General features: G+C 53.6%; 1 protein-coding gene across 1 annotated transcript in view; it reads left to right on the plus strand.

Moving 5' to 3' along the window:
- Positions 1-11,046: 11,046 nt before the first annotated feature.
- The window catches only part of SMAD6 (SMAD family member 6), a 37,460-nt gene continuing 22,846 nt past the window's right edge, over positions 11,047-25,660 (plus strand). The window contains exons 1-3 of the mRNA XM_036390013.2: positions 11,047-12,298; positions 14,929-14,985; positions 16,657-16,734. Coding sequence (XP_036245906.1) covers positions 11,542-12,298; positions 14,929-14,985; positions 16,657-16,734 — 892 coding nt within the window. The 5' untranslated portion in view covers positions 11,047-11,541. The remainder of the gene's footprint in view (positions 12,299-14,928; positions 14,986-16,656; positions 16,735-25,660) is intronic.

Raw genomic sequence — 25,660 nt, forward strand, 5'->3', positions numbered from 1 at the left:
CAGCTTCCCTCTCATTGTTCCTGGCGCTTTTGGAAATGACCTCAGGCAGTTTGCAGTGACTGGCGACCCACGGTCAGAATGACTAACCCAGTCTGTCTCCATCCCTTGGACATGTCCCATTGACTAAATAAATGACAGGCACTGACATGTGAATAGAAACACAAACAGCCTGACAAGTGAAATCTTAACTCTTTGGAGCAAAGAGACGTCTGGACGCGGGCTCATCCTGCCCGGGGAATGGCTGCGAAAAGCCCTGACTGAGATAAAAACCATGAAAATGCAGCAAGGCTCCCCAGCTGCTCGGGACACCGGCAGGCTGGGGAGACAAACGCCTCCAATATTACTTTTAATTGTTCAAAATTGGTTTGTACAGCTTTTTATCTCGGCACATCTTTAATTAAAAGCGCAGCTCGGTGTTTATGCGGCCGTTTGGGTGTCTGGGCTCAGCATGAATAAATAATTCCACTGGACATAGCAGGGGCAGCGAGGATGGGGCTGTCACAGGATCCCAGCCCCACAACTGACCACAGGGGAGTCTGGAGATGCTTCCTGCCATTCCCATTCCCTCTCCCTGCACAGAACCAGCCTTTGGAGAGGTGATCCTGGCTCCCCAAGCCTGCATGGACCTGCCTGCACTGGTTTTAGGGAATATATGGATTTATGCCCCTCCTAAAAGCCACCAGTGCTGCTGCTGTCAGGTTTCAGGGACAGAATTCCTCATTTTGCCCAGCTCCCTCCATCTCCATCCCAGCTAAGCAACACCAAAGTTTGGGAATGTGCCCCACCATCCCAGCATGAGCCATTTTTTTGTGCTGTCTTTTTTGGTGCTGTTTATGCATCAAACTTGCTGTCTTTGAAATCTAACAATAGTTTTACCAATAAGAATAGAACTCGTGTTAATAGGCTACATTTGTGGAATTTTTTTTTGTTGGAAAAGTAGGCAAGTATTCTCTTTAATATCACAAATTAAACGCTGTAATTACAATAATTAATAATGCTGTTTAGCAGTTATTAGCACTGGGTGCCTTGTCAGGATGTCTGTATTAGCTCAGGTATAATAATGAGCTTCATATAAATCCAAAAAGAAGAAAATAATGATACAGGGAGTGGTTGCAGCACTGTGGTCTGAGGGCTTCTCACTTTAATGTAAGCAACAAATAATTCCCTCTGGCTCTCAGCATTTGTGGATAAGGCCATAAAAAAGGAGAAAAGAAAAAAAAAAAAGAAAGGAGGAAACCTCAGCTAATAAAAATGCCACCCTGGCTTTATGGCCGCACGAGGAGCGTTTGTTGCTTGGCTAATGATGATGGGAACAGCTCCTGTTGGGATGGCCAGTGTCCCTCTGTCCTTCTGCACGTGTCCCACCTGTTTGGAGAGCCCAGGGACAGGGTGGCACTGGGAGCTGGGGCACTGCCACTGCCATGGGCACTGCCCTCACTGGAGGTGGCTTCAGCAGGGGTTGGCAGCACTTGCAGCCAAAAACTTTGTCCTGACCTGGCTTTGGGAATTCATTAATTCATTTCCCTTGTCCTGAGCTGTGCTGACCAGCTGCTGTCCCTGCCACAGGGCTGGTGGAGCTCAGTGAAGGGAGGGAGGGTCCCATGAAAAGTGGGACAAGAGTTTCTGGGGTTTGCAATCCCTCAGCTGAGCTCTCCACACTCCTCCTCTCTCTCATTGCTGGTTTGGTCTGGGTTCAGCACATGGTCCCTGTGCATCAGGCATTTACCAGCTGAATACAAAGAGGCCAGGAGCTAAACCCCCCTCATTTGTATAAAATTAATTTTCTATTGAGTGCCTGCTCCAGGCAGGGCTCCATCCCCTCCCTCACTGTCACCCAGCCTGGCGTGGTGGCCCTGGGAAGCTCAGCTTTGCACCCTGAGCCAGGCTGCATTTTGGGAAGGGTGGGCAAGAGCCAGCGTGCCAGGTCAGGCTGGGCAGGAGCTGTTCCAGGCCATGCCCACTCGGGAGGGAAATCAAGGTCAGAATTCAGCTGGGACCTGTCTAGGGGAGGTGACAGGTGCCACACCAGGGCTTGGCTCACCAAAACACCAGGGTTTAGTGTCAGAAATGCATGTCCAGCTAGGGAAAACCCCAGTTCTGGCTCCAAGAGGATGGCAAGGGGTGTGCAGAGGGCACCTGCAGCCCAGGGCTGCCTGGCATGCCCAGGGGTGGCCGTGCTGGCAGCCAGGGTCCCTGTGCAGCAGGAGAGGTGCTGCTGGCACCCCTGGGGAAGGAGCTGCTGCTCCTGATCCTCTCCCAGCAGCCTGGCATGTCAGAGCCAGCGCTTTCCTGGACAGACAGGGGCTCTCAGCAGCTCGAGGAAGAGAAGGGCCAAGCCCAGGGTGCCAGCTCAGAGAGGGGTTTTCTCATTCCATGGTGTGGCAATGGAATGGAGAGGATCCCCTGGAGACCTGGCTGGCTTCCCAGCCCATCTCCCTCCCAGCAAAGCCTGCTCCTGTGCTGGGTGTGGGAGCTGGGTGTTCGCTGCACCAAACTGTGTCCTGGTGTCTGTTTAAGGGTGATTTGCTCTCAGAAACACCCAGCAGTGCCAATGACTCCAGGGTCAGCTCCTTTCCTCCCCAGTCCTGCTTTCTGTTGGAAAAGCAGCCCTGGAGGTCCTGCAGCCAGCTGCCAGCAGGGACACTCAGAACGCAGTTTCAGCACAAAAGGAGATGGAGCTGTGGTACTTCAGCAGTGAGTGCCTCTGGCTACCTTCGGTCTGCACTCAGAACAGGGAAGCCAATATTCTCTTTTTCCCCATAATGATTTTCATGTCCCCATTTAGAGGTTGTGAGAAATCTGGGGAAGCATCAGCCCAGCGTGTGCTGATCCCACAGCCGTGTCCCAGCTTCAGAATCCTGCCTTTTTCAATTTTCCCTTGCTGCCTCTCCAGCCAGTGACTCAGTCCCTATTTCTATTCTCTTCCCACTTCTGTTCCTGCTCCTCCAAAGTTTTGGTCAGTGGCAGCAGCTTTTGCTGATGTGTTGTGGCCGCTCCTCTCGGAGTTATTATTGGAGATGCCTGTGCAATAACAGTGCTGCTCTGTGAGATGCTGCTGCAGCTCTGCAGAAAATATTTACAAAGCTGTGCTAAGCAGCTCTGCTGGAGTGACTGGCGTCTGCTCTGAGGCTGCCCAGACGCCACTCACTCCAGCAAAGAGCTGCTGCAACAGAACAAATTGCCCAGGGCAGCAGATCTTGGGCAGGGAGAAAAGCCAGCAGCCCAGTCTGTCTGTCTTTGTGTTTTCTAAGGGAGAAAAATTATCTTTTTACAAGCCTGCCCTAGTTGGCTCTGGCCAGCTCTTCCCAGAAAATGCCATCATAAATAGGAGAGCAAACTACTGCAGAAATGGACAGGTTGCCATTTAGGGCTGACCTTTCTCAGATCTGCTTTGGTGTCCTCCTCAACCTTCCTTCTCCTCCAGCCCCGCTGTGTTTTTAGCTCCTGCTGCTAGCAGAGCACCACTGTTCACAACAAACCTCAATTAAAACCCATTTTGGACATAAACATATACATTTATATATACTCCCTTTGCTTTCTGGACCAGCTCCAAATAGAATAATCCTTTTTTTAATCCTATCCCCCTGGGGAACTTCCAGTTTTGTGTTTGCAAATTGTATGGGTAAACATGGAGAGGGGTAGATTTATTTTTTTTAAGGACACTGGGCTTGGCACGTTACACAGTTTGTTGCTGGATCAGCGTGGTGGCAGCACACAGGGCTGTTTTTCTTACTCAAATAGTCCCTTTCCAGGTCAGAAATGACAATTCACCCAAGCCAAGCCAACAAGAACGTCAAGGGCAGTTTCAGAACTGGGTGTTATCTGCCTGGAAAGGGCTCCAGAAAGGCAGACTGTCTCCACAAGCTGCTGAATAAGAGCTGATAGAAGGACAAACTGCTGCTGTTTGTTAGGGGGGTGTGATTTCTGGATGTCCTCTGGTTGCAATTCCCTTCCCATCCGAGCAGAGCAGCTGGTTCATGTGACAGAGCTGGGCTCCTGCAGCCAGGGCAGGACAGGAGGGGTTTAGGGGCTGCTGGTCCTTCCAGGGCTGGGGAGGGAAGGATTGAGGCTGGGGCAGATGGCCCAAATTCCCAAACTGCCCTGCAGGCAGGGGCTGGACTCAGCATGTGCCTCTCTGTCCTCCTCAGAGGCTGCACCATTTTTGGAGGCGCTGAAGGTGACTTTTCCTCCCCATCCCTTTCTTCATCTGACAGAATCCCAGAATGGTCTGTGTTGGAAGGGATCTTAAATCTTATCTTGTCTGGGCAGGGACACCTTCCCCTATCCCAGGCTGCTCCAAGCCCCAGTGTCCAGCCTGGCCTTGGGCACTGCCAGGGATCCAGGGGCAGCCCCAGCTGCTCTGGGCACCTGTGCCAGGGCCTGCCCACCCTCACAGGGAAGAACTTCCTCCTAATATCCAACCCAACACTTCTCTCCATCAGTTTTAATCAGTTCCCCGCCGTCCTGTCACTCCAGGCTCTGGTAAATGTCCCTCTCCCTCTTTCCTGTGGGCTCCCTTCAGTCCTGGCAGGACCTTGCACGTCCCCTCCTCATGCTCCCACCCCTGTGGGACCCACTGCAGCTCCCAGTGCACCCCCAGGTGGGAAGTGCTCCTGGATGAAGCCCAGATGGAGGCCCAGCAATCAATGCCTTCACCCTCTCCTACCCCGTGCCTCCTTTTCTCAGCTCATCAGTGCAAAAGGCCAGGGAGGATCCCAGTCAGTGACAGCAGGAGGGGCACAGATGGCAGCCTCGTGCTCACAGGTTGCCTTCCCCTGGCAAAGGGAAGCCTGGGCACACTGAGGAGCCCCTCACCCTTCTCTGCTTTGCTGGGCTGACTCTGCATTTTCTGAAGGCATCCAAGGCTGCCCAGAGAGGACTGCGCTTCCCAGAGGGGATTTTCAGCACCTCTGGGAATGACAGGAGCTGCTTCTCCTGCTTTGTGTTTCACCCTGTGACTGACCAAGAGCCACGGGGTGCCTCTGGCTCCTTCTGCCATGGGAAAAATTGAAATGAATCTTTTATTCAGGAGAAAAGCCCCACTTTTCTCTCTGTGGAGGCTGGCATTGTGCTTGGATGGAGGCACTCTTCCTGTGCTACAGAACTGGAGACACCAATGCTTTCCTTGGACTGCAGCAGGGCTTTTCTGGGATGCCTTGAGTTTGTTTTCCTAAAAATGAAAGCAGCAGCACAGGGGATAATCCTGTACTCGTGGCACTGGCCTGACCTGTGGTTCAGTCCTTGTTTGTCATGAGCCAAACCAGGGAACTGAACCCAACACTCCCTATCTCAGATCAGGGCTCTCCTCTTCAGTGCTAAAGTCAGACTTTTCTCCCTCAGTAACTGCTTAAATTAGTTTGTACAATTTGGCCCAGCTCCACCTAGAAGGGATTTAAAGAATCCATATCCCTGCTCCAAGCAAGGGACATTTCTTGGAATGGGCACCACCACGGATGGATGCCATCACCCACCCCAAGGACCTCTGGGGAGATGATTTTACCTCTGTGGGTTTGACTAGAAATCCAGGCTTGCTCCCAGAAAACCCTTCCAAGCAACATTTCGTGGAAACTGGTACTTTGTTACCAAAAAGAAAAAAAAAAAAAAGAAATTTCTGGTTTTGCCAAAGTGACATTTTCTGACCCAAGAAAACATTTTGTCAAAAAGCTTCCCAACCACTCTGCTGGGAATGTGCTCTTTGCCATCAGTCCCCAAGGCTGGAGCGCCGGGGTGTTGAAATGTTACTACAGCCCTGGAAACTGTGAGTCAGCTTCTCCCCACCCACAGCAGATACTCGTGGGAAGGGCCTTGAAAAGCCTGGAAACTCAGCAGCTCCTGCCTTGTGCAGCTCCCATTAACCCATTCCCATGAATCCCTGCTGAAACCCAGCCTTTGGCCAATTCCTGACGGATTTTGGCTCCTTTTTCTCCCTTCTGATGGTGATGAATTGTGGAGGATATTTAGTTTCAGTCCATCCCTAAGCAATTTGGCTGATTTGGCCCCAATTCACCCCCACAGGCAGAAGATGCAGCCCCAGCATGGGCCGTGATGGAATTGGGATGGGATGGGATGGGATGAGATGGGATGGGATGGATGGATGGATGGATGGATGGATGGATGGATGGATGGATGGATGATGGATGGATGGATGGATGGATGGATGGATGGATGGATGGATGGATGATGGATGGATGGAGGGATGGATGGATGGATGGATGGATGGATGGATGGATGGATGATGGATGGATGGATGATGGATGGATGGATGGATGGATGGATGGATGATGGATGGATGGATGGATGGATGATGGATGGATGGATGGATGATGGATGGATGGATGGATGGATGGATGATGGATGGATGGATGATGGATGGATGATGGATGGATGGATGGATGGATGGATGGATGGATGGATGGATGGATGGATGGATGGAGGGATGGATGGATGGAGGGATGGATGGATGGATGGATGGATGGATGGATGGATGGATGGATGGATGGATGGAGGAATGGATGGATGGATGGATGATGGATGGATGGATGGATGGATGGATGGATGGATGATGGATGGATGGATGGATGATGGATGGATGGAGGAATGGATGGATGGATGGATGATGGATGGATGGATGGATGGATGGATGGATGGATGGATGGATGGATGGATGATGGATGGATGATGGATGGATGGATGGATGGATGGATGGATGGATGGATGGATGATGGATGGATGATGGATGGAGGGATGGATGGATGGATGGATGGATGGATGGATGGATGGATGGATGGATGGATTGATGGATGGATGGATGATGGATGGATGGATGGATGGATGGATGGATGGATGGATGGATGGATGGATGGATGATGGATGGATGATAGATGGATGACGGAGGGATGGGGAAACTTGGATCCACATCCACTTGGAGGAAAGGTGCCAGAGCAGAGCTGGCCACTGGGCTGGGATGTCAGTGCACCCACCTGAGCATTCCTTGGCCAGGCAGAGGCTCCTGCACTCTGTCCCAGCTTCTCCATGGGGTTGTCACGCACTGGGACAGGGCTGCGGGTGATGCTGCACCTCTGCTCCAGAGCCAGGCTGGGAGAGCTGGGAATGCTCACCTGGAGAAGAGAAGGCTCCAGGGAAATCTTAGAGACCCTTCCAGGGCCTGAAGGGGCTCCAGGAGAGCTGGAGAGGGACTGGGGACAAGGCATGGAGGGACAGGAGCCAGGGAATGGCTTCAAACTGCCAGAGGGCAGGGATGGATGGGATATTGGAAATAATCCTTCCCTGTGAGGGTGGGCAGGCCCTGGCACAGAGTGCCCAGAGAAGCTGGGGCTGTCCTAGGATCCTTGGGAGTATATCCAGGCTATTCCAAGCCCCCTTGGATGGGGCTTGGAGCAGCCTGGGACTGACATGGCAGGGATGACACTGGCTGGGCTTTAATGTCCCTTCCAAACCAAACCATTGCAGGATTTTATGCCCCAGGAGAGTTGGGAAAGTGGGTCACTTGTAACCCATGGATTACATCCCATGGGAAGGGTTTTGCCAAGGCTGCAGCTCCTCCAGGAGGGGGGCACAGCCTGAGGTGCTGAGGTGAGATCACCTCTCTACACAAAGCGTTTCAAGATGCCAAGGAGCTCTGGGAGTGTGGAGTCCAGCAGCTGGGAAATTCTCCATGGAGGAAAACTCTTCAAACATAATTTTTTTAATACTTTGGATTTATCAAAATGCCTCATTCTGATTTTAGCTTTTTCCATTTTGAAGAGGGGCCAAGGTCCTATCACAGTGTGTTACCACACAGGGTATAACATTTGCAAGAGCAAAATGAAAAATCAGTTTGAACTGGAAAATCATGGCAATGTCATGAAAACAAAAGAAATGGGACATTCTGATGTTGTCAAATCCTTTTTTCTCTGGTTCCTTTCAAAATCAGCTTCCAGCAAAACCAGCAGGATTTTATGAGGCATTTTAGTTTTTGGCAGAGCCCCTGGCTCTGGCGCAGCAGGTTTGTGGTGCTTTCTGTGGTCGGGCCCAGACACTCTGAGCCCCCATTCCTGGGGGGAAAAGGGGGTGCAATGTGTCCCCCAGCCCTCCCCACCCCTTGGGAGTCCCCCTCTGCCCCCATTTTAAGGCATTAAAATAACCTTCAAGTCGAGCTCCTACAACATTTAAGTGTCAGTTATTAATTTTGTGTTTTAACCCCTGCATTCTTCTTTTTGATCAGGAATGTATCAAATACTAGAGATTTTTTTAAAAAGAAGCAGAAAATGATGATAATAATTTTCCTTACTGAATTCCTGGAGTGCCACAGTCAGGGTTTGGGCTCTGCTGATGCCTTTGAGGGTGCTGGCAATGGCAGGGCTGGTCCCTGTCCCCCTTTTTTCCCCATCCCAGCTGCAGTTTGGCTTTGGGAAGAGGTTGGTGCCCTCCTGGCCACCCACGGTCCTCTTGGACCCAGGAGGATTTGGCTTTCTGTCATACCTGGGAGATCCATGTCAGATAACACTGGCAGGCTTTCAAAAGCTTCTCTCCAGCTTCCCTGCCAAGACCTATAGGATGTGTTCCAGAGCATCTCCCAGGAATGTTTGTTATTATGACAGGCAAAAAAAAAAAAAAAAAAAAAGAAAAAAGTGGATAAAAAAAAAAAAAGCCAGTGAAAGAGGACATTGCTGTTAATCACCAGCAATCCTTTAATAAGCACCATTACTATAAATTGTGTGTGCATTGTGGGGGCACAATCGAGGGCTCTGTTGTGGCTGCCCACGTTGGGGCAGGAGCAGGAACAAAGTGCTGTTGTTGCAGGGGCTGGGATGGATGGCATGCCGGGTGCAGTGGGGCTGCTCCTGCATACCTGTGCCCGTGGAGGTGCTGGGCTGCTCCAGAGCCCATGAAAGCCCCATTGTTCTTGCTGCCATATTGCACACTCCATGATTACAGAGCCTTGGATGAGTCGCTGGTTGCAATAATAACCTATTCTTAGCTCTAGCACTGCTATATTTAAGATTTATATATATTTAAATGCTGGTAATTGCACATTCGGGACATATTGTAATTTGGGTGACAGCTTGGAAAGACAGTGGTGGGAAGAAAAGCATCAGCTGTGTTTAGGGAGGTGAATCCTGGGGTCATGCAGGGCAGGGTGATCCGTGGGGATTTCAAACAAGGGTTGGGACCTCTCTGGAGCAGCCTCAGGATGGGCAGGGATCCCACCAGGGTTGCAGATCCATCCCTGGGAGTGTCCAAGGCCAGGTTGGACAGGGCTTGGAGCAGCCTGGAGCAGTGGAAGGTGTCCCTGCCCATGGTAAGGGGTGAAGCCAAATGGGCTTTAAGGTCCCTTCCAACCCAAACCATTGCATGATTCCATGAGATCCAGGCAATCCCAGTTTCTACTTCCATGTCTGAAGCTGAAATATTCTTTTTTTACTCCTTTTGTGCCTTCTCACTGTGAAAAAAGGCATTTTCCTCCCCCAGTGGGGTGCTGGGTTACTTCAGCCCAAACTGTGGTTCAGGTGTGAAGTGTGGCTGCAGTGTCAGGGGCAGCAAGTCCCTCACAGGTTTTGTAGGAGTTTATATCCTTAATACATTCTGTGTTTATATTGGTGCAAACATCGGTGGCACACAGCTATGGATTTTAAATGGAGTATTTGATGTTGCACTGATTAGCTTTGCTGTAAAAAAAAAAAAAGGTAGTCTTCATCCAGTGGATTTAAATTGTGTTCTTGAGTAGATTAGGGCAGGTTTGGGGAAAAGTGGACAGAAATTTGGACAGAAGCCTTCAGGTATGGAAAAGCCACCCAAAAGATTCCAAGAGAAAAACTGCAAACATTCAGGTTGCCTAGGATCTGTTGGTAGAAATAATTTATTTGGTTTTGGGTGTTTTTCCCTTAACCGATCAACTGCTGGGGGATTAATTGCCCAGATTAATTTTTGCTTATGAGTGAAGCCTTCAGGCTGGCCCCAAGCTTTTCCTCCAGCAGGTTCCCACCGATCCATCCCAGGGTGGGGGAATTTCCCCACATCCCTGGGATGGAGCGAGGATGGGCAAAGCCGTCCTGCTCCGAACCCGGCACTCGCCTCCCTGGCCGCGCGGGAATGGCTGTTTTATAGGCATTTATTTATTAATTCTGTATTCGGGGAAGGGTTATTGGGATGGGTCCCATCCGGGGTGCCCCACGGGCACTGTGTGGCCGTGGGGCGGGACACGCGGCCGCGGCTCCCCCCGCTCCCGGCGGCGCTGCTGGTGGCCCGGGCCGGTCCGTGTCCCCCCGTTCGCTCCCCCGTTCGCTCCCCAGCCCGCGGTGCCGGCGCGGTCCCGGCCCCGCCGTTCATTCACGGCCGCGCCGGGCTGGGAGCGGGGCGGGGCCCGCGCCGCGCGCCGGCCAATGGGAGACGGCGGCGCCGCGCGTCACGCGGCCGCGGGCCAATGGGAGCGCGCCGGGCCTGAACTTTTGCCACGGCGGACAAGTTGATACATCGCGGGGGTGTGTCCGGCGCGCGGCCCGCGGGGGGGCCGTTAACCCCCTCGCTGCCGTGACCCACTTTCACCGCGCCGCGCTCGCCCACCCCCCCCGCCCCGCGCCGCCGCTCCCCGCGGGGCGACCCCCCCTCATCCCGCCCCACGGCAGCGCGGGGCCGCGCGGGGCCGGCGGCGGGCGGGCGCGGGGCGGCGCGGGGCGCGGGGCGCTTTAAGCGGTCGGAAACCCGAGCCGGTGTTTGCGCAAGGGCCGGTGCCGCGCGGAGCCGCCGGAGTGTCTAGACTGGCACATGATGGGCGGCAGCCAATGGCGGCGCCGCTCGCGAGGGGCCCCGCGCGCGCGCCCCGGCCACACAAAAGCCGGCGAGGGGCGGGCGGGCGCGAGCGGGCGGCGGCGGCGGCCCCGGGAGCCGCGCACGGAGCGCGGGGACCCGCCGGACCGGGGCCGCGCCCTGCGATGCGGACAAGGGACGCGCTGACAACCTGGCCTGCGCTGCGGGCTCTGCTGCTGCTGCTGCTGCTGCTTCGCCTTTCTGATTTAATTCTTTTCCCCTTTTTTTTAATAATTTTTTTTTTACTTTTTTTTTTTTAAATACTATTTTTGGCTGAAGGGATCCGACGCCTCCGAGCGGCCCCCGGCGCCGGTTCCCCGCCGGGCGGCACCCCCGCGCCGGGCGCGCTTCCCCGCTCCTCCCCACCTTGTATGGTGGAGCGGCCGCGGGGCGCAGCCGAGCGCTGCCCCGGGCTCCCCCCGGCCCTCGCCCCCGCCGCTCCCCGCCCGGCCCCGCGTTGGCAGCCGATGTAGGGCACGGCGCGGCGCGCCCGAGCCCCAGCGCCGCCACGGGAGCGGCCCCCGCGGCGCCGTCTATGCCCGCGCCGCCCCGCCGCCCCCCCCATGGTGCGGCCCCGCCGCGGGCCGTCGGAGATCCGCTGGGCAGCAGCGCCGCGGGGAGTCCGGGCTGCTCCGGGGCTGCGATGAGATAGAGCCGGCGGCGGAGCGAGGAGCCCCGCGGAGGAGGGCGGGGGGCGGCGGAGAGCGACGCGACCCCCGGCCGCCCGCGGGTCGTATGTTCAGGTCCAAACGCTCAGGGCTGGTGCGGCGACTTTGGAGGAGCCGCGTCATTCCGGACAGGGACGGCGGAGATGGGAGCGCCAGGAGCGGCCACGACCTCGGAGCCACCGGCAGCTGCAAGATCGCGGAGAAAAGCCCCTCGGTGGAGCTCCGCGCGGTAGCGCGCAGCCTGCTGCTGCGGGAGCCGGAGGAGCGGCGCGGGGCGGCGGGCGAGGCGGCGCCGCGCGGGGACCCCATGGCGGAGCGGCGCGGGGCCCGGCTCCGCGCCCCCGGCTCCGCGCCGGAGAGCGACGGCCGGACCGTGACCTGCTGCCTCTTCTCGGAGCGGGAGCCGGGCGGCCCCCAACCTCCCCCCGCCGCCGCCCCCGGCCCCGACGGCGCGGCCGACGGCGGCTCCCCGGAGCGGCGGGGCCGGGAGGCGCGGGCGCGGCTGCTGCTGCTGGAGCAGGAGCTGAAGGCCGTCACCTACTCGCTGCTGAAGCGGCTGAAGGAGCGCTCGCTGGACAGCCTGCTGGAGGCGGTGGAGTCCCGCGGGGGGATGCCCGGCGGCTGCGTCCTGGTGGCCCGCACCGAGGTGCGCCTGGGGGGCCTGGCGGCGCCCCCGCACCTCCTCTTGGGCAAGCTGTTCCGCTGGCCCGACCTGCAGCACCCCGCCGAGCTGAAGCCCCTCTGCGAGTGCCAGAGCTTCGGCGTCGCCGACGGACCCACGGTCTGCTGCAACCCCTACCACTTCAGCCGCCTCTGTGGGCCAGGTGAGCAGCGGCGAGTTGGGTTCCCCCCCGCCACAAACAAGCACCGATTTGGGGGTTCAGGGTTTCTGACCCCTCCCTGGGTTTATCCGAGCCCTGGTGGGCAGCGCTGCCCCGGCCCCGCGCTGTTGCGGGGATGCCCGGGGGGACGCGCCCGCTCCGGGGTCCCCGCCGGGCATCCCCCCTCTCTGGGAACCAGCGCTTCCAGTTGTGCGTTAAAAGCCCTTTATTGGTTTTTTCCCCTTCCCGCGGAGTTTCCCCGCTCTCCGGGAGCCGGACGGGCGATAATCGGCGGCTCCATCCCGCTGGCGCCAGCCTGGCTCGCTCCTATCGGAGCCGGGCGGTCACCGCCGCCGGCTTAAAGCCGCAGGCGCTCCGGGGGGGCTGCGGGGATGTCCCCGCCGCGGGGATCCCCGCACCCGCGGGGACTTCGGGGGCTCCTGCAATTCTCCAGGTTTTCTCTTTTTTTTTTTTTTTATTTTATTTTATTTTTATTTTTTTACCGTGGGCAGAGATGAGCGTTTTCAAGGCGTGGGTTTGGGATTGTTGAGGGTTTTTTGTTTTTTTCAGCAGTACTCGATTGTGTGTCCGTGTCAGCAGGGAATGGTACACGGAGCAGAGACATGTTGGAGTTTGAGGTGCAGAAACGGAAATAATATTTAATAGGCTGTACAAAAACCGTAATGAGAATGGACAGCTGGATTCCCACTGCCAAGAGGGCAGGGTTAGATGGGATATTGGGAAGAAATTCTTCCCTGGGAGGGTGGGCAGGCCCTGGCACAGGTGCCCAGAGAAGCTGGGGCTGCCCCTGGGTCCCTGGAAGTGTCCCAGGCCAGGTTAGATGGGGCTTGGAGCAGCCTGGGATAGTGGAAAGTGTCCCTGCCCATGGCAGGGGTGGAAGGAGATGATTTTTTATGTCCTTTCCAATCCAAACCATCCTATGATTCTATGCTGACTGTCCCTTTTTTTGGCAAGAACTTTGATTTTATTATTTCTGTTGCAATCTGGGCTCCTGCCTCGCTTTGCATCACTTCTTTCAAAGAAACTTCTCTTCTGGGCGTGCTTCTCCCGAAGGTCGCTAGAGGCTGGAGGCAGCTCTTTTACTCCAGCTGGAGTTGAGCTGCGTTTTTAGGAACGGGGCATTTCTTGTAGAAACGGGAGAAGTTTCCCAGTGTCTCCCCTGCAGCCGTGGTGGTTTTCCCAGCGGCGAGCGGCCGCCAGCCCTGTGCTGGGAGTAGTAGAAAGCAGAGCTGTTATCGAGTGGCTCCTTATCACCTTGATAACGGGTGGCGGTGCCAGGACCCCGCCCGCGCCGGCTGGGCGCTGGTAACAGGAGCCAGGAGAAGGCCTTGATGCCCTTTTTCCACAAGTGGCTCCCTGCAGGGATCATCCTGTTGGTGTTTCCCACCCATTGGGGTGTGAAAGTTCTGGGGCGCTTCCAAGGAGGCCGTGGTGACAGCAGGATGGAGTGGGACCAGCACAGCCAGGTCTGGCTGTTACCTCCACACGGGGACACCAGCACCTTTATTTTTTTTTATATTTTGGGATTTATAAGCACCCTGTGAGAAGAGCACGCTGCTCCCTTCGGGGGATTGGGGAAGCTTTTCTGAGAAGCAGTAGATGACCCCAGAGCCGTCACACGGGGGATGCTGAGGTGCTTTAGGGGAGCCCAGCCGGGTGAGCTGCAGTTGCTGGCTGGGTGCTCTCCGGTCCGGGTGGGGGCTGAGGGGCACTCCCGTGTTTCCCTGCTCTGGGGTCGGTGTGGTGCCCCTCATGGACTTCACAGAGCAATTCCTCACTGGAGGCAGTGCCTGCTCAGTGCTGATACAGCCCAGCTGGCTGCACGCTCAGTTTTGGCAAGTTACAATTCAAGAAACATCACTGCCATACTGTGGCAGGGGAAAAGAAACCCCTGTAATCAGGGCCTGGAGTTTCCCCGTGGTCCTGACCCTTCCAAGAACAGCGAGGATGGTTGAATGACCTGGTCCAGCAGAGCACCTCTGAGGACTCGCTGGGCTTGGAGCACATGGCTGCTCAGTGCTGCTGCTTAAAGCTGAGCTCGGGAGCTTTGTGAGATGGATTCAGGGTGAGGGGGATCATGGTGGCCTCTGCTCCTGAGCCACTCTAGTGTCAAAGCCTTTTGGGATGGACCGAGGTTATGGCATGGCTTGGTGGCTGAAGCCAGCCCGGCTCTGGTGCCAGCCCTGTGTGCCAAGAGGAGCCTTCTCATCACCCAATCCTTCTTTTCAGTGCTTGAGAAGTGTTTGGGGAGCTCTTGTCAAGCCCTGTGTGTTGGAATCACCCATGGAGGCTTGTCTCCCGGTGCAGATGATGGAAATGGGGTTCTTGGGCAGCAGTTTGATGTTTTGTGTGATTCAATCTGTGGGTGTCCAGGCACAGATATGGGGCAGAGGGGTGCAGCACTTTCAGTAGCAAAGCCCACCTTGAAAGTTCAAGGTGGAACACCCATTGTTCAAAAATTAGGGAAACCTTCGTCTCCAGTTGCTTCCAAGTGTTTTGTTTTGCTCTGGGTGTTTATAACCTTGGAAGAGTTCCTCCTACCCCTAAAGAGAAAGCGAGAGGGTTTGTTGATAAACTGAGCCCAGCACTAACCTGAAGTTTTGTTTTTCCAGAGTCTCCACCACCTCCCTACTCTCGGCTGTCTCCTAATGATGAGCAAAAGCCACTGGGTACGTGTTTTGTCTCTTTTGATCTCTGGGAACTCTTTCATGGTGCAGCCCCGGTGCTGGTTCTGAGACAGCCCTGCCTGGCACGCCAGGCAAAAGCCAACAAGTCGGGGTTTTATGGCTGCTCATTATTTCTGAGCAAGCATCAGCTGACAAGTTTTAAGAAGTAAATGGATGCCAGTTTATCCTACCAAATTACCGTGCAGACACATGCATATTTTCCAAAATAATATGAAGCTCTATTTTTAATGAAGGCGTAATGAAAGGTTACCAGACGTCATGTTTTGTCTGCGTGTGTAATCTGCGGGAGTGGGAGCTCCTGGGTGCCATTTCCATAAAGGCCTGGCTGTGCTGCTCCATGCAGGAACCAGCTATTACCCTTCCTCTGCTCCTTACAAAGAGATGGAAACCCTTTGAAACTCGGCGCTGTGTCATTTTGGAGCGGGGTGTCACTTCTCCTGGGGAATTATAAGAGGTTTTCCAAGCAGAGTTGGTGAGAGCAGCTTTGGGGTGGCTAGGCTGGGTGTGGAGTGCAGGATGCTGGCAGCCCTGGATCCTGGTCCTGTGTGCTGCACACTGGCCTGGAGATGTTTTGAGCTGGCATCGCTGCATCCTCACCATCCTTTCTCATCTTTGCCTCTTGTGCAATTAAATGGGAAGCAAAGACACGGGAGCATGGGAGGGAAGGGAGGAATCCCACATCCCTCTTGGATTTCTTGCTGGGATCAGTGCAGCTGGGGCCTTTCTGCCTTTACCCCGTGGTCAGTGATTTGCTGGGGTTAATGCCCAGGGGAGCTGCTTTTGCTGCCGCGGGGCAGGGACAGGGAGGAGACGAACGGGGCTTGGCAGGGATAGGAGGGGACAGCAGTGCCTGCCTGTCCCGCCCAGCCCCGGGGGAAGGCACTGCTGCCCCTGCCAAGGCCTGGGAGCAGCTCAGCCATGTGTGCACCCCGCGCCTTCATCGCCACAGGGCTGTGACCAGAGCAGCCTGCAAGGCCAACTTGGCTTCTGGTGGCTTTTTTTCTTTTTTTTGTTAGGTGTGGAGGCAAAAAAAAAAAAAAAAAAAAGGAGTTGTCCCTCCCTGCACTCCCCCTTCCAAGTTAATTCCTTTTAGAAACTGCTTGTGCTGCAGGGAGAGATGATAGTGAGGGACACGTGACTTTATTAAAACAACAGCCAGGGGTTGAAATTTGCTTCACTGGCTTGTTTGATTGGAAAAATAATAGTTAATCTGTGAGCAAACAGTTGAGCACTTAATTAGAGGGGTGTAAGCAAGAGAGAATAACAAAGACTCTTAACTTGTTAAAACAAAGTTTCCTTCGCTTCAGCAAAGAGGAAGGAAGGAAGCAAGAATAAACAGCTTCAAGAATTTTAATGGTGATAATTAAGTATAGTAACTCTGACTTGTTTAGAGGCTTAATGTAACTTTATCCAGTAAGCACCAAGTTCCTACTTGTTTGATCAACTTAACTGGAGTTATTTTTGTGGTTGAGGCAATTCAAACTTTGCATTTGCGTGGTGGAGCTCCAAAGGTAATGGCTGCTCTCTGGCTCTGTGCAGAGTTTCTCTCCTGGGGAGGTGGTGGGAAGCCCAGCAGCCAAGGGTGCTCACGTAGCGCTGGCAAACGCAGCAGCACTAAAAGTGCTTTTTTTTTCCTTTGTTTTCCTCCCCCAGATCTATCAGATTCCACGTTGTCCTACACTGAAACAGAGGCTACAAACTCTCCCAACGTCACGCCCGGAGATTTCTCAGGTTGGTTCTCAGCTCTTGGTGCTTTCCCCCCTCCATGGGGGCTGGTGGTGGGGCAGGACAGCAGGAGGGGATGGGGGTCCTGGTCCTGCTCTTGGTTTGTGCTCTGGGTGTGCAGAGAAGGACAAAAAGCAGTTGTTTGAGTTGGTTTTTCAGAGACATCCATGTTGTGTGTGCTGTGGTAAGATGCTGTTTGCGGGGTGGGCAGGGATGTTCGGAGGTGGCCACAGGGTCACGTGTGTCCCGTGTGGAGGCCACCAGGATGGGTGCCAGGCTGCAGGACTGTGGGGCTGGGCTGTGGGCCCTCCCCATTGCCGTGGCAGGGCAGTGGGGCCCTTGCAGAGCTGCTGCTCTGGGGAGGTTCTTGCTGGGACCGTCGGGCTGGTGTTACCTGTTGGGCCCTGGCCCCGGGCTGCGCTCCCTGCTTTCATGAGCAGCTCCCAGCTACGGAGCCATTGAAGATCCCGAACAAAGCTTGGCTTAATTAGGTCCTGGTTTTTGCTCTGCCCCACCCTGCAACCTTTCATTCACTTAATGGGGCTCTGCAAGGCCTGGGGTGGTTTTACCTGACAGCAGGTAAAGCTGGGGCTGTCCTTGGCTCAGCACATCCCACATATCTGTCCCTGCTGGCTCACTGTGTGACAGGAGGGGCCTGGCTGTAGGACCAGCCTTAATTCCTTCGCCTGGTTCATGGTCTGAGAGCCAAACGTGGGGTTTGGTGGAGCCCCATGTGCCTCCTTCAGCAGCTGGGGTGGGGCTTGGGCGCCTCTGAGGCTCCTGGCTGGATTGCTGAGCACGTGGATGGGATGTGCTGCTCACTTGGGGATGCTGCCAGTCAGGGGAGGTGCTGGAGGGGACCTTTGGGGTACTGGTGCCTTGGTTGTGGCATTTCTCTTCATTTTCTTTCCTTGCAAGAGTTCATGGTCAGTTTGGTGAGGCTTGGGCATTCCTGGGGATGTTTAGGCCAGTCCCAGCTCCAAAGGGTGTTCAAACAGCACAGGGTCTGTATCATGGCAGGGTGGCACACGTCTCTCTAGGGATCTTCCCTTCTCCTTGTCCTTTCAGGTGTCCCTGTGGTTGGGCCCGCAGGCTTTTGCTGTGCTGCCAAGTGTCCAGAGCAGGGGAGCAGTTGATAGCAGGACTGGGATCACTGAGCTTTGTGCTCTAATAAATATGTGTTTGCAGTTCCCAACAAACATTCCTAGGGCTGGATGCACATCCCTAAAGCTCCCCGTGCCCGTGGCTTTTGTTGTAACTTGATAATTGGCATTAATTACAGCAGCCAAGATGGAAAAGTGGGGTTCCTGAAGATGTAATGGTTTAGCTTCCCTCGTGGCTCAGTCTTTATGGGACATCTGGTGGGTTTGCTGGAAAGAAGAGAGATTTTAACTTTTCCTCGAACAATATAATGATAACATGTGACTGAGATTGTGCTGAAACCAGATCCCTCCTCTCCCCCTGTGCTGTTTCCAATGGTGTAACTTTTAATAAGAGTCTGGGGCTGGGTGATTTATTTTTCCCCAGTGCTCAGGATTGCTGAAAGAGGATAAGAGCCCTGCTGAAGTTAACCCATACATGTCATCACAGGGAAGTACAGGGGAAAAACCCACTTAGGCTCCAGTCTACCTGCCACATTTCAGTTTGTTTATTCTCCATTTCAGCTCATTTAATAGCTCTGCTTGAAGTGTAGGTCTGTGGGAGTGATACACAAAGCACGTGGTCCTCCCTGCCTCCTCTTGTGTACTCAGTGTGCATTTAGCTTGTCTTCCAAAAATAAGTACATTTTGGATCTAGCATCAAGCCACTGCTATTTATTGGTCCAGCTTTGATCATCAAAAAGGCTTTTCCTACTAAAGCCACAAAATTCAATTTTGCGTAACAAAGAGAACCATTCTTCTCTTGTTTCTCCTTTACTTGATGAACTTCTAAACAGGAGGTTTTAGGGTGAAGGCAAAAGATGATCTCTGTCATATGTGTTAATTTAAAAAAATAACAAACCCTGTTTTTGAAGTAGAACCTTCCATGGCTAAAATATTACCCTTAAAAAGAGGGAAACAGTGAAGTGTCAGGCTCACTGTGAAGTTCAGAGGATCAGTCAGTGCTAACTGAAGCACAAGCTGTGGGTGGTTGGGTGGATGTGACCTGGATCCATGGATGATTCCCCAGAGCCCTCTTCATCTCCTGATCAAAGCATTTGGGTCTTGGAACAGAGTTGTTTGTACAAGGGTCAGTGTGCAGCCACAGCTTCTCCCTTGGAATGGGGATGCTCCTGTTTTCCCAGTGAGGTGCAGTGGCCTGGGAAGGTCTGGGTTGGTGGCCAAGGGCACATGGAGGTGTCTGACCCTGCAGTTTCCTCCTCCTGAGCTCAGGCAGTGCCACACTCAGCACAAAGAGAGCTCCATCTTTTCCTCCTCGGATCCACTCCTGCCTGGGGAGCAGAGCTGAGCAGAACCTGCTGTTTGGGGTTACATTTGAAGCCCAGGTTGTTCCTGTGTCCCCCGGGAGCCAGCAGAGCCTTGGCCAGTCCTGGCGGCTCCCGCCGGGGCTGGGGAAATACCAGGGAAAGGGCAAAGCCCAGCAAGGCAGGAACAAAAGCTCAGCCTCGTGACTCATAATTGGTGGAACATTTGTAGTAATTTTTTTTTCCCTTCCCCTCAGACTTGGCTCCTCCAGCACTTGCCAAGAAGCTGCTGTACCCGTTAGACTTGCCAGGCGTGTGGAGGCTGAGCCTCTCTGCAGGGATGGGATGGGATGGAGCAGCTGCTGTGGCTCTGGGATTGCCTGCCTTCCTCTGAATCCCACAGGGCTCTCCCTCACTGGCCCTGGCAGGGACCTTTTCATAAAACCCATGGAATAGCCCCATTCCTGTTGGAAAAGCCCCACGATGAGCCTTGGGCAGAGTTCTTGTTAGTGGTGGCTTTAAATAGGGGAGGGCAGGTGGGAGAGCAAAAGGTGACCTTGCATCTGTAGGTCTCTGTGCTGATCTGACCATCCCCAGGGAAGATGCTGGTTTGTTTTTTCCAAAAGTAGTTGTTGTGGGTGTTTTTTAAACTTTGAAATCAATTCCCATGTGCTAAAACTCTTTAGGAGTTTTGAGCTCTGGTGAAGCCGTGTGTAGCTGAAAATGTGCATCCTAAAGAAGAAATGTTGAATTGCTGGTTTGTTGGAGGAGGGATGAATTCTGTCCATGCTCCAAAGCAACAGGAAGGTGTTTTCCACCTGGAAGTGGAAGCACAAGCATGAGTTTATTCCAGTAGCTCTGCTGATGTCCAGAAGGTGCTGAGCTCCATGTGGAGATGAGCTGTGCTTGGTGACTGATGGTGGAGGAAAGCTGAGAATTAACAGAGAGAAAAAACCAGAGTCTGAATGGGCAGGGGCTTATTTAAATTATTGCTGGTTTGGTTGTTTTGGTTTTTTTTCTTTTTAAGATGGGGCAGTTTTTGCAGGGCAGTGGTGGGGCTGGGGGCAGTGGGTTTGGGGAGCAGGGTTCCTGCAGCACCAAAGGGAGGAAGAAGACAGGAGCATCCATCCCAGCTGGTGACTCAGCCCTGCTGAGGTGATGCCACAGCTCCAGGCAAGAGCCAGAGGGTTTTTTCTGCTCCCAGCAATATTTAGGATGAACTTAAGGAAGCATATTTTAAAACCTACTGAATGGAGAAAGTGAACGTCTCCCTTCCTCTCCCCCCCAGAAATAACAGGCTGCAGGATTTATGCTAACAAGGAAATTTATGAAGATCCTGTGTGTTAGGAGGTAGGAAAAAAAAAAAAAAGCAGCCCATTAAATCTGTCAGGCGGATGTGTGTGGCAACTGGGCAAACATTGCCCTTTCCGGGCTGGGGGAGAGGCTCTGGAATTACCTGTTCATAGAAAAAAGGGTATTTTTGTCAGTAATGGGACAGCAGTTTCTTCTGGGGGGAAATGTTGAGTTTTGAGGACAGACTCAGTGACAGCTCTGGGCTGGGGGCTGGGTCTGGCCCAGCACCACCCTGGAGCCTTTTCATCCCTTCTCCCCTCCCTTCCTGCAGAAACAAATCCTTTAAAAAAGACACGACCTATCTGTGCATCCAGTTTAATCACAGACAGATGTTTGTTTGGGCCAGTAAGGGTTTTGGTTTCTTTTTTTCTTTCATATTTAACTGTAGGTTTGCTGGCTTGTCTTCCCCTGTGCAGTCTAGAACAATCAGGGTTTGGCCAAAGCCTCTCCTGGTCAGAGGAACGAGCCCGTTGCCAAGAGCTACTTCTTTGATGCAAAAAAATACATCCTGGAGGTGCTTTGTCAGATGTTTTTGTATTAAACAGCTTTCCTCCATAGTTTCACTTTGCCAACGGGAAATAAAGTGCATCTATTTTCCAGTGTGCTTCAGAGAGGAATTCTCTGCTCGCTGTGGAGGCTTTTCCCACTTGGCTGGGGATGGCCATGGGTGTTGGAACCCCATGGGAGAGCCTCAGAGCAGCAACCTGCCCTCCCTGGGGCTTTGCTCATGGGCAGCTTCTGGCCCTGCCTGGGGCTGGCATCAGAGGCAGCTTCTGCAGCTGAGGGGTGAATCATGGATTAATCCCTGCAGGGAAGGTGGGGAAGCTCTGGGAGCTGCTCCCGGGGCTTTCAGGGCTGTGCCTTTCACAGAGGCGCAGGTGTGCTCCTTTCTTTTATACAGAGATGTCTGTCTGGGGTGGTGATAAACCCCTGGAGCCAGTGGATTTATGGAGGGCAGGGGGTTTTTTCCACATCCTATTTGTGCTTGCCAAGGTGGGGGCTCAGGTGGCAGCTCCTGCAGTTCTGCCATTCCTTTGGAGCAGAAGGTGAAGGGATCACTGACTCTGGAGCCAGCTGGGCTCCTCATTGTGTCCAAATCCTGTTGATTCCACCTGGGAAAATCATGAGCAGATGAAGAAGCTGTTCAGAGCAACGAGGAAGCAGCAATTAAAGACATTTTTTTTTTAAGAGTTAGATGACTTACAAATGGAAGAGAAGCACCCTAGATCAAGGCTGGAGGGAGATATTGCCTGCATGTGGTTGTTTTTCCATTAAAGCCCTGTGGGATAACTCAGGTTGGGCCCCCAAACCAAGGGCTGGGGCACTGAGCTGTCCCTGAGCTGGTGGGTGGCAGTGCTCTGGTGGCAGCGCACCTTTGTGGTGCCACCTGTACCCCTTGTCCTGTGTGGAGGGGGGCCTGTGGCTCCATCCATACAGAGTTTGGAGCTCTGGCAGTGCCTGTGCAGCTGTAGAGGTGCTCCTAAAGCCAGTGAAGCTGTTTGTGTAAAATACCCCTGTGGGTTATGGGCTTGTAGTGCAGGGCTCAGCCAGGACAGTGATGTGGGGAGGAGAAATTAATTTCATACAGGCTGAGGAATTTGCTGGGTGGAGGTGGGAAGGGGTGGTTTGTGCTGAGGGTCTCCTGAGGAGGGACACTGAGGCTCCTCTGAGGTTTTCCATCTGTGCAGCAAGGAGCAGCAGCCTCCCAAAGCAGCCTGACAGGAGGGCAGGTGTCTCCTGGGCTGGAGGTGGAGATGGAGAATGTCCCTTTGCTGCTAAAACCACCCAACAGCCACACTTTAGAAAATGAGGACAGTCAGAGCTGTCCCCGAAAAAATCTGGGCAGGTGGAATTGGGCCTTGTTCAGAAAATCCAAAGTGGCTGCCAGAGCCTGGGATCATCTGCCTGGAGAGGCCCAGGCTGCACAAGGGTGGGAGAAGGTTGGTTTTACCAATATTGGTAGAACCCTGTGCCTGATGCAGAGATGAAAGCTGCCCTGCAGATGATGCCTCTGTGTTTGTGTGCACACACAGCTCCAGAGCCCCAGAGGAGAATTTTCCATCAGGGATTCAGGCAGGATGATGCCCTGGATGAAGGGAAGGTTCCACGGGCAGTATTTGGGGAGCATGGTTCCCTTGGAGGCAGGACTCTGAAGTCCTCAGTATATTCCAGCAGAGAAGGGGAAAGTTGCTTTTCCTCCCTCTGTTACCTAGAACTGGGATGGGTTTTCACAGCCAGCCTGGATGTTTTCAACCTAGAAGGTCTTGTACTTTCTCCAAGACCCAGATAAAATATGTTTTTGTCTGTGGTTCATTGAGTAGTTATGATGTTTGGCCTTGAATCACAGAATAATCACATCCCTCACTTCTCCAAGCACCTAGGCATCACTCTTTATAAAAAGAAACATCAGGAAGTAAGCAAGTTACTTAAAAGTAAATTAGTTTAATCTTTGTAGCCTAAACGTTACATTCTTGCACCCTATTAGGGGCTGGATACGACTTTCTAGGTAGTAAAAGTTCCTTTGATGTAGCTCTGGTTGTGTCCCTTAAGCAGCATGGATCCCATGGATCCAGCTTTGTTTGAACTTTCCTTTTTTCCCTGGGCCTGTGTTTTGCTTTTTAAAGGGATTTGCTGAATACTGGACACAGTGTATTTATGACCTTTGAAAATGGTGAATGTTTTGAAAGAGGAATTTTGGCTTCTTGTAGGGGACCTGTAGAGAGAGGCTTGTGTTCACAGTCCCAGTAATAGATTTTTTTGTGGCACTTTGATGAGTGAGAGGTGTTTATAGGCTTGATTCATAACTGAGTTACCAAGGTTTTCCACGGAAATAACTTATTAAATGTGTGGCGCTCACCGGAGCCATTGAAGTCTGGAGATTTGCTCTTCATCAAAGGCACCTCCTTCCCTGGGCTCCAAGGTCTAACTCAGCATTTTACCTCTGGAGGCTGCTCAGACCCAAAAGGGCTGTGTGGTGTGGGAGCTAGAGCTGGCTTTTAGTAAGAAATTAAAAAAAAAAAAAAGGCAAACTGGAAGAAGAAGGGAAAAAAAAAACCTCAGGAAAAACATCTCCCCTGTCGTTGGGAGCTGCTGATGGTTAAACCTGGTTTTCTGGAACACTGCTTGTTTGTGTGGATTTTGCCTCTCTGCTCCACAGCTGAAAAGTCCATCCCTTCAGTGCTGCTGAGGGCTTTGAAGTGTCCCCAGCCCCTGGAAGCCCAGGTTCAGTTTACTGGCAAAGGAGACTCAGCTCTTTGTGCTTCCCCAGAGCCTGGGGCTGTCATTCCCAGCTCTGCCCCACGCTCCTGCTCCTGGCTGGTGGTGCAGGAGGGGGACATGGGCTCACTGAGGTCCCACCTGGCCCCTGGGGACTGGGGTTTGTCCCAGCTCTTGTTCTGCCCCTGCTCGGTGCCTTTCACTTGGCTGAGTCATCAAATCCTGGTTTGGGTTGGGAAGGAGCTCAAAGCTCATCCTGCTCACCCCTGCCATGGGCAGGGACACCTCCCACCATCCCAGGGGGCTCCTGCCAGGGATGCAGGGGCAGCCCCAGCTGCTCTGGGCACCTGTGCCAGGGCCTGCCCACCTTGTCAGAACTCCTTCTGCAGGTTTGGGAGTTTAACTGGGAGTTTGTGCAGCACTGGGGTCTGGGCTGGGGATGCTCAGCACTGTTGGATTCCTGTTTGGGTGTGTTTTTTGTGTAAGAACAAAAACATTTCACATGGAAATGCCTGTCTTGGCTGACCTCTGGCAGGGCTGCTGATGCTGCCTGGTAATGGCCTTTGCAGCTCCTGGGGCTGGAGCAGGGATCAAACAGCTCTGGCATGGATGTGCTGGGCTGTGCTGCTGTCCCAGAGAAGCTGCTCCTTCAGGGAGAAGCTGGTTCCTCATCCCAGGCTTTGGATATGGGAAAGTACGTGGGGGAAAAGCCACCAGCATCAGAGGGTATAAACAGAATTAAACTCAAAGCTCCTCTCCTGCCCCAGCATCTCCTTGATCAGCCCCACACCCCAGGTTTCCCCCTCTTTTGTCTTTTTGTATTTTCCTAGTTTTAGTCTTTAAATGGCTGAGAGTTGCCTCTGATGCCCAGGCCTGAAAACCCTCCCAAAATACAGCCTGGCTCCCCACAGGGATGCAGTCCTGCAGGGAGCAGGCTCAGCCTGGGATGCTGCTCCCTGCCCTCAGCATTTTGCCTTTCAGGTTATAAAAGCCCATGTCTGAAACCTGCCAAAAAGTCAAATTCCCAGCAGTGCAAGAGGAAGGGATGTGTGGAGAGTTTGTTTTGCCCTTCACAGCAGTTCCTGGGGGATGCAGGGGGTCTTTGCTGAGGGTTCAGGGAGCCCACGTGCTCCTGTCCTGCCCTGCAGCATCCCCCACCCACTCCAAGGGCATTCCCAGAGCAAAAGCTGGGCCAAAGCCATCCCTCCCTTCCCAAGGCAATTCATGGCAGTGCCCTGGTGCCACATTTGCTGTCCCAGCTGGACACTGCTGCTCTGCTGGCCCCACTGCAGCTTGGCCACGTCCCCACCTGGGCTTGGAAGAGCTGCCCTCCCCTTCCTGCTCCTGTGTTTGGTTTATGGCTTTGGAGATGCTCCTCTCCTAAGTGCTTGTGGCAGAAGGATCAGGCTGCCCATTCCTCCAGGCTGGGGAAGTTGGAGCCTTCAGGCTGCTGCAGGGGCATCTCTTGGTGCCAGGGCTGCTTGGGCAGGATTTCTCACAGTGGCTCCACGGAAGGGCGGGAGACACAACTGTGTTGGTTTTATCTGTGTATTCCATGAGCAGGAGCAGAACCTGCCAGCAGAAAGGCTATTTTTCAGCTCTTTCCATTTATTAAGGTCTCATTTGCTAAGATTTTTCCATGAGAGAAGCCAAAGAATGTTAAAGACATGAAAAAAAAAAAAAAAAAGAAGTGCCAGCTGCTTTGTGCTTTCACACAGAGTGATGCAAAGTTGTGTGGTTAATAGGGAAAAGGTACCTCAGGAGCTGCAGCACCAGGTGCTGGTGATGAGAGCTGGGTAAGGCCCTGGCCCAGGCTTCCCAGAGAAACAGTGGCTGCCCCATCCCTGGGAGTGTTGGATTGGGCTTGGAGCAGCCTGCTCTCGTGGAAGGTGGGATGGGATGAGCCCTTCCCACCCAACCCAACCCGTTCTGTTTCTCTGATGAGCTCTAGATTTACCC

The sequence above is a fragment of the Molothrus ater genome, chromosome 13, assembly GCF_012460135.2.
Source record: "Molothrus ater isolate BHLD 08-10-18 breed brown headed cowbird chromosome 13, BPBGC_Mater_1.1, whole genome shotgun sequence".
Taxonomy (NCBI): Eukaryota; Metazoa; Chordata; class Aves; order Passeriformes; family Icteridae; genus Molothrus; species Molothrus ater.